This window comes from Poecilia latipinna, unplaced genomic scaffold (genome assembly GCF_001443285.1).
Source record: "Poecilia latipinna isolate Pla-1442-1.1 unplaced genomic scaffold, P_latipinna-1.0 Scaffold681, whole genome shotgun sequence".
Taxonomy (NCBI): Eukaryota; Metazoa; Chordata; class Actinopteri; order Cyprinodontiformes; family Poeciliidae; genus Poecilia; species Poecilia latipinna.
The window spans coordinates 279,777-288,613 of NW_015113297.1; the positions used below are offsets into that span (position 1 = coordinate 279,777).

At 37.3% G+C, this 8,837-nt stretch overlaps 1 protein-coding gene across 1 annotated transcript; it reads left to right on the top strand.

Annotated features, from left to right (window-relative positions):
• Positions 1 to 5,352: 5,352 nt before the first annotated feature.
• LOC106954799 (cadherin-1-like) lies at positions 5,353 to 8,833 on the top strand. The gene is made up of 6 exons (XM_015044570.1): positions 5,353 to 5,545; positions 6,093 to 6,198; positions 6,952 to 7,040; positions 7,222 to 7,431; positions 8,070 to 8,210; positions 8,558 to 8,833. The coding sequence occupies exons 1-6, from the start codon at positions 5,495 to 5,497 to the stop codon at positions 8,831 to 8,833; spliced, it is 873 nt and encodes a 290-aa protein (XP_014900056.1). The 5' UTR covers positions 5,353 to 5,494.
• Positions 8,834 to 8,837: the final 4 nt, after the last annotated feature.

The following is an 8,837-nucleotide window of genomic DNA, read 5'->3' on the forward strand; positions in this document are numbered from 1 at the left end:
ATTGTTGTTAAACCCTCAGCGGTAACACCTTCAGGCCTGCTGTAAAGACTTGAGCTAAATTGCCCAGTACTAACCTGTCTGTCTCTTCCTTTTGCCCAGTTGCCTCTCCTGTCCCCGATCCTGACCCTCTCCACTGGATTTGGACCTCCTGGCTTTGACCCCCGTCTGTCTGACTCTGAGATCTGGTACCTGTTTTGACCTGGATTTGGACCCGCCGGCGCTGACCCCTGTCTGTCTGACCCTGAGATCTGGAACCGCCCGACCCCGACTTGGATTCCCTGGTTTTGACCCCGGCCTGTCTGACTAAGAACTGGTGTACTCCTTAATAAACAACCGATTTGTATTCTCTGTTCAGTCCCTGCGTCCATCGGTGCCTACTCGTGTCACTGCAGCACAGTCCTCTAGAACAGTGGTCCCTATTTCATTTCCAAAGAAAGAATTTAAAATGTTTCAGAAGCTTTGAGTTTGATTGTTTTGCTTTTTTAAGTACAGAGGAAGGAATGGAATCTAAAGCAAATATAAACTTTTGCTTTGGTTTTCTTAAAAGTGCTATGTCATTATGAAAAGTGATTTCTACAAATAAATCCCTTATTATTCTACAAAGTAAAGAAAATGTGTAAAAACCATTGAAACTGCTTTATTAACCTTTAATATGTAAATACTAACAATAAAAATTTCATGCTCAATTATTATACAAACATCCATTCATTCTAGCAGCATGGCAGGTTTTTTCTTTCTTCCTAAACTCTCTGTGAAACTCAAAGGGAGGGGTGATAACGTTGAGTGTTGCTATGGAAACTGAAGGCGGGAACAGATCCAGAAGGTGGGAGGAGCCAGGAGGTGTCAGTCTCGGACAGTTCAAAGGTCGACTGTTGGCAGTCCTACTTCCTAATTACACTGTTGGAATTAACAGAGGAAAATATAATTTTGGTTGTCAAAGTATCAAAAATAAAAATTACCATCCTGAAGACAAACTAAGATCTCAGATCATCTCACACAATATTCCTTTCGAAACTTAAGTTCAATCAAAAAACTAATTTCAGTTTAGTAAACAATATTTATCAAGCACAAAACACACAAACATTCACTCCAACATGAAACAAATAGTCAGAATTTGAAATTAGTCAAAATTTCATCAGTCAGTAATTTCCAGTCAGTCCTCATTTTGTATATTTACTGAAGCTTCAAGAATTTTTTTTCTTTTTAACAACATATTTTAATGTTTGAACTGAACTCTAATCTACAGGATCCTGTTTTAAGTTATGTGTTCAGTCAAACCAGATTTCTCTGGTATAATTTATAATTTAGGATCACAGTAACAAATTGATCAAGTTTCTGCTGAAGCTTCACTTATTTTAGGTTTTGTTAGAACAAATAGTTCCAGGAAAACAAAAGGTCTTTTTAACATCTTAGTTTAAATGTAGTTGCATTTTATAAGAATTTTCTTCTATTCAATTTCAATGCAACAAACACTATATGGCAAACCAAAATTTTGTAAACTTTGCAGTATTAATGATCTCTAATTCTTAACACTGAAAGATGTTTTGTTTATTCCCATATTAATATGTAATTACAGCATAAATCTTCAAAAAGGAGAACAAAAATAAATCTCAGCCATCTGAGTGTCAGGCGTTTTCAAGACGTTTAAAACATCTGACACTTTGACTTCATTCCCATTCAATATTGTCTTTGTCTAAAACTATTCAGATTTTTTTTTAATCTATTTATTTTTTAAAACATTTATTTCACAACCATTTTTTCCTTAGAATGTTCTCTATCAGTTTTATTTGCTATAATTCAATGGCATCATTTTGTTAGTTCATTGCAGAACTAAAGTGATTGCAGTTTCCCTTCACAGTTTCTCAGTCTGTGGTTCATGGACCCTCAGAGGATCATTAGTCCTTCTGTTCAGGACTCAGAATTAACAGGAGCGACTGAAAGAGTTTCTCCTTCTATTGAGCATAAAAACTCTATTTAAGTCATTCTTTTCATGCTAAAGAATTTCTAAATATGAACAAGGTTAGTAAGCTGAGACATTTTCTGAATAAATCCCAGTCAGTGAATCTGCAGACCTGATCAGATCCAAACATCCATTTTCCAGGAGTTGCTGGTTTCATCTGTGTCGTTGTTCCAGCTGCTGAGGTCAGAATCCAGCTGTAAAACCTGGAGGTTGAATGTTCAGGTTCTCTCCTCCAAACATCCCCCCTCCCTCCCTCCAGCTGTGGAGAACAGCAGGAAAACAGCTGCATGTGTAAATAATGAGTCTGGAACAAGCTGTCACCTTCTGCTGCTGGATCTGACTGACTTTAAATTCAGATTGATGATTGAAGTGAAATCAGGGTTTGAACCTGGATCAGCAGAACCTGCTCAGCTGATCCTGGTTTTAAACAGAGACTGTCCTCACTCTGCTCACCACACTAACATAATTATCAATGATTATATAGGAGCTATATTAATAATTTACTTTATTAAAATTCTGTTATGTCTCTGTACAGGTGTGGCATTAGACTGGTTCTACAGTGGTTCTGTTAGGTTTCAGTCTGTTGTTCAGATGTTCTTCAACTCTTTGGATCGTTTGAACAAACTGTAAGTTTGCTTTGTTTTGTACTTGAAGTTTGTCTACAGAAGCTTTCCTACTTGTTTCTGTTTTCTGATGTTTGGAAAAAATTTTCACTTCTAAATTCAGCTCAACGTTTCATCTCCCTGCTGTTTGAAAGCTAATCAACAGGATTATTAAATTATTAATAAAGTGGAAGAAAGCTGATGTTTCTTTATTTTCTTATCTAAACAAACTGCTTCATGATTTTATTCCCAGGAATCAAACTCCAGTCTCAGCCATTAGCATCAAACAGAACAGTTTCTTTCTGCTTTGTTTCAAAATGAAATATTATTTTTAAAATGTCTTTGATTCAGTCAGATTATTAAATAATTAGCATTTGATGGAGCAGATGATCCACTTATAGAGATTAATAATTAACTAAACTACTTCAGGTTGAATCATTGTGCGTCAGTGAATGGAAATGTTGCTCTCCATGTCTCCATCTAGTGAAATGATAGAAGAAGAGCAGCAGCTGATGGCAGCTTCCTCTGCCTCTCTGCTGTCTGATCAGCAACGGCTCCACAACAGTTTATTGGGGGTGGGGGGGCACACGAAACAAGCTTTTACTTTAATATAAAGACATAAACAAATCTTTATGTAATATTTCAAATAACATAACCATGTTTATTTACACAGAAAATAAGGACACAAACAGTGACATGTTTAATGTTGAGTAATTATGCTCAGATTTGCATAAACAGCTCATATGTTACAGAAATCTAAGGCTTACAAATTCTTAAATCTATTTCTTTAAATGCAAAATTAATCTACTCAAGTAAAAGAAAAATGTACAGTACAGTAAAACAACTCTAATAAGTACATTTTCCCCCAAAAAGTTATTCAAGTAAATGTTGCCAGTACAACCCACTTTTGAACATAGATAACAATATTAGTAGGCTATTCTTGTTAACAAGCTTAACGTGATTTATTGCCATTAGTTAGTCATTATTTAGCTCACATTACCAGCATATAAACATTACTCAACTCATTTTGTTAGCTTGGAGGAAAAAACTGTGCAAAGGTCTTTGCTTTCTGCTGGTTTGCTGCCATGATTATAACACACACCAGTGTACCAGTCAGCACAGCAGCAGCAGGTATTCGTTGCTGCTGCACAGGTAAAACACCAGCACAAGGATCTTAGCGCTCATGTTTTGTTTTAAGGTGGCTCTGAAAAACACGTTATTGTTATGTTACAACATGTTATCAATGGATTAAGCAGCTGTAATGAATGAAAAAAGTGCAGGAGTCAGAGGGCACTGATACGGAAGTGTGGGAGCCAGCTCCTATTGTATCAAATCGAGATAGGAATAATAGAAAGTTGACCACTCTGAGGTAAAATTGAAAGAACTAGCTTGCAGTAAAGGCGGGCATGGGTGACTCTGTGGACAGACAACGTCCCCCCTAATGGCCACCCAAGCCGCCGGGCCTGCATCTGACTGCATTCACCTGACACTGATATGAAGCAGAGAAAAAGAGCCAATCAGAGGAGGAGCAGCTGATCTTTTTCCAGCACTAATGATGTAAAAGATGATCAGAGTTGATGTGCAGATGAATGATGTGTGTTTCCTTGGCAGGTGAAGGTATTTGGATTAAACAGAAGTGCAAATAATTGATATTCTGTCAGAGGCTGTGGTGAGAGGCAGTGAGGGAGATGCCGTTGACACAGGTTGAGAGATGAAAATGATGATTTTAATGATAATAATCCACAACAGTTCCAAACCAGGCAGCACAGTAGAGCGGAAGGATAAAGCTCACAAACTGGTATCACTGGCAAACGAGGAACATTAGAGACCTGGACAAGACAGACTGGTACTAATGTAAGACAAGGACTAGTTGTGGGTTTAGATAGCATTTCACTGGAGATGTTTTCCTGTAACATATAATTACCCAGTAATAATTGTACATTTCCTGTCAACTTAACATCTTTTAATACAAAATCACGGTGGACTGCCTCGGCACCTTGACCACCTGGTTTAGCAAGTTTTCTGGGGGAAACACTGAGTAAGGTTTGCTTACGAACAAAACCACTGAAACAAAGACCATACCAAACCAGACACTGAAAAATAAGTTAAAGACAAAACAGGAAGTGTAAAAAGTACAATTTAGAGAAACCAATTAACCTGGTCTGTTTCTGAACTGTAGGAAGAAGTCGGAGAACCCAGAGAGAACCCACGCATGCAGCAACAGTTCTACCAACTACACCATTGTGCAGCTCCTGCAAAGAATTAATTTTCATAAAATCAAGGAAATTATGAACAACCTTGACCATCCTCTTCATCAGTCTGTCATCAAAAAACGGTTTCTTTAGTTAGAGGCTTCTTCAGTGTTGCTGTAATACAGACTGCTACAGGAGGCAGGTCTTTCCTGGCCATACCCATCACCATCTACAATAACTCTTTGAAGAAAATTGTTTTATATGAATTAACTGAATTGAATTTAGCCATGTTTACTCATTCCCTCTTTTTCCCCCAGGTCTCCAATTGCCACACTATTCATCCCCCCCCCTCCTCCACCCCACTTGGACTGAACATATTGTGTGAAGCTTTATGATAAAGCACTGTCCAAGTACGGGTCATTTACCATTTACAAACACACACACAGGTGTTTCTCGGGTGCTGCCTCTTGCAGCACCTGAGAAAAGTTTAAAAACTGACACAAAAGAAAGAAAAATTAAGTCTGTTTAAAATGATCAATCTGGTGAAAAACAAACAGAACTTGTGATCTTAAAGTGCTTACGCAAGCTTGGTGTTGTGTACGTGCCATGCTCTGCATGAACGTGTCCACACTGCAGACTCAGAGGATAACAGTCTGCAGTAGAGTTGTGACATACTAAATTTTCTGTCTCTCCAAAATATTTGATTCATAAAAATAAAACACAGGAGCTTTTACACATAAATGGGGACCATTTGGTTTGTAGTTTGGAGTGTTTGGATCTTCTTGAGTCAGGTAAGAATGTTTCTTTCTTCACACTCTCAGCAAACTCCTTTGATTTTAACACATCCCCATATCTTGTTTTTTTTTTTTGTTTTTAAAGTTTCTTTGTTTCATTTTGTCTTTTATTAGTAGCTGACAGATAAAAGTATTAATGGTGAATATTAAATTGAAAGGAAACGTGTGAAATGCACAAAACAATATTATTTATTGTTGTTTTGTTATTGAAAAATGTTACATTTCCAAAAATATATGAAACCTAACTATTGGGACATCACAGCTCAGACAGTTTCTCTACACCTGGGTCTCAAACTGCATTCCTCCAGGCCGGTTTCCTGCACCTCTGCTTCAGCACAACTGGCTCAAATATTAACTCATTAGCAGAGCTGAATGCTAGTGAGGCAGTTTGACCATTTAATTGAATATACATATACATATACATATATATACATATATATATGGCCTTCGTGACTCCTCTGTGGGTTATGAGTTACTGTTCTAATTTAGCTGCAATGCAGAATATAAATTAGCTGTTAATATAAATGTATCTCTTCTCTTCTAGACTGCAGCTGCAGAGGAATCACCATGTCAGCCTGGATTTGAGTCAGAGATGTTAATATTAAAAGTGAGCAACAAAGCCCTGAAGCAAGGCACAAGACTCGGCAAAGGTTTGGGCATTGAGTAAAATCTGGAAAAGCTGAACTGCCTGACATGGAGGGAAGGAGGGGATATTAAAACTTAAGCTTTATGTTCTTTTGTTAAAAATAAAAAGCAAATAGAAGAAGACCTCTTTTATTATGACTTCAGTAAAGATCTCATGGCTTCTTTCTGTCTCAGATCATTTTGGGCCTCATCTACAAAGATCCCATATAAGGATTGTTAAATTGTGTGAGCAAAAAAATGTATGTGCATGCAGTCTACAGATATTATGACTTCAATTAATTGCATGTGAAAAAGTGTCCGCCCTCTTTAAATGAGGTTTCATGCTCCCCCTCCTTCTCTCTCATATACATTGCAAAGTTTATATTAGTTACATTGTTCATTGGCTGTTTATGTTGCCGTCTGAGATTATCATCCGTGACATTAGCGAGTAGTTTATCATTTACTTTACTAACAATAAAACCAATCAGGTTGAATAATTTTGTAATTATTTTACTTCCAATGAACTGTGGTTGCTGCCATGTTAAACTGGGAAAATATTTCTCTCTTGGGCAGCATTATGTGACACATTCATTGTTAAAAAGTAATTTCATGTTTGAAACTAATATTGAAGTTTTCACATAGTGTTGAAGAACAAATATTATTAATTCAACATTTAAGTTGCTTTTGAATATTAAACAAGCACTTTTTCACTTTGAGTTTCAGCAAGAATTTAATAATTTAATAAGTTATGATGGATGTATTTATTTATTTATTTCCAGTTGTCTTCACTGACTGCACGGGCCGCACACAGTTTCTCTTCAGCACAGATGACAGCCATTTTGTTGTAGAGCCTGATGGAATAATAACTGTGAGTAACGATGAGAACATGAATGAATTACATTTCTCTTAAAATTGTTTACACGTTATTTCTGCCCTTCTCTCTGAGATGTTAGCAGCTGTTCCATGAATTTTCTCTATACCTGCTTATCAACGGGGGCTTGGACCATCTCCAGAGTTAAAGGCTAATGACCTTTGTTATCCTGGTCCAGGTAAATAGACAGGCTGTCCTTCATGAGGGGAACCAGAACTTCTCGGTCCATGTGTGGGATTCACAAGGTCAGAAAATGACTCTTCCTGTCAGGTTGTTGTATCAGGATCATCACTATATGAACAACCATCTGGATGCTGAATCTCATCATGAGGCTCATAAACTCAACACCCAGCTTCATGATCAGCTGGACTCTGATAGGAATCAGCAGGTAAGTTAAGACCTGATATTAAGTGGGACGTAAAGAAAGTTGTTCTAGGAAATAAACACACACATACTCGCACACATACCGGAATTAGCAAAGCACATAAAATAAACTTCCTGGTTGAAGATTTAGTTGTTACTCAACACTCAGCTGGCAATGAGAGAAGTATTTAACTCAAATAAAGTGATACATTCAGATGATTAGGACAGCACCATACTGTCTCCTTCATTTCTATGTGTGTGTTATGTTTTAGAAAAAAAAGTAGTCACTATAATACTTAGATCGACTGATTCTCCTCTAAGTTACATTTATTGCAGGTGCATCCAGACTGATCTGTGAAAAAGAACATTTTGTTTTCATGATGTCTCGGTTCTGGTCATTAGGAAACCTAAAAGCTTTTTTTTTTTTTACATCATATGAACACTTTGAATGTAATAAACCTGAATATTAATCAAACAAACCCACTATATAGTGGACTAAAAAGCATCCTGGTAACCTGTTTGTCATCATAGTATCAGGATTAAGAGAGATTATTTTGATTCTCGTCTTCTGAGGCCCATTGCAGTCAGATTCCACCCAGGCTGCATCGTTCATCAGACCTTCACAGGTTCAGTCATTTACAGACAGAATATTTGTTTCCTTAGGATCCAGCTGATCCTCAGATCCCCGTCCTGGATTTCATCAAATCCAGTCCAGGGCTGAAGAGGAGGAAGAGAAATTGGGTTATCCCTCCCATGAATATTGCTGAAAATCATAGAGGACCTTTACCTGTGTTTATTGTTCAGGTAATAGGAACAAAAATGTCCTACAGTTTTTGATGCCAGAAAAATGTCATCCAGTGTATTTTCCTCTTTATTTATATCATGTGTTTGTAACGTGTATTTACATTGGCCACAAACTTTCTACATTTCTTGTTGTGTTTAGGAAAACTGAATTCTGGCTCAAAATGGAAAAAATATATTTGTTTCTGGCCTGCATGTCTCTTATACCTATAATAACATAGAATAAATGCTTTAACTAAAACATCTCTTAGTCTTAATCAAAAGACATTTGTTACCCACAACAATTTTCTCTTCACTGAATTGTTTTTGCTGATTGTTGTCTCTATTCAACCCTGATCTATGTTGTCTAGATCCGCTCTGATAGAGATAAGACGAAGAAGATCTTATACAGCATCACTGGTCCTGGAGCAGATCAGCCTCCTGTTGGTCTTTTCATCATGGACAGAGACACTGGTTATCTGTATGTCACACAGGGACTGGACAGAGAGAAACAGGACAAGTACAGGGTCAGTGTTTTCTCTACTATCAGTAAGGTGCCTCATTCACACCAGTCCTGTTTCGCTGCTTTAATAGAACTAAAAGGTCCAGTTGGTTTGGGGAAGTGTGAATGTGTAATCAAACTCTGATGGA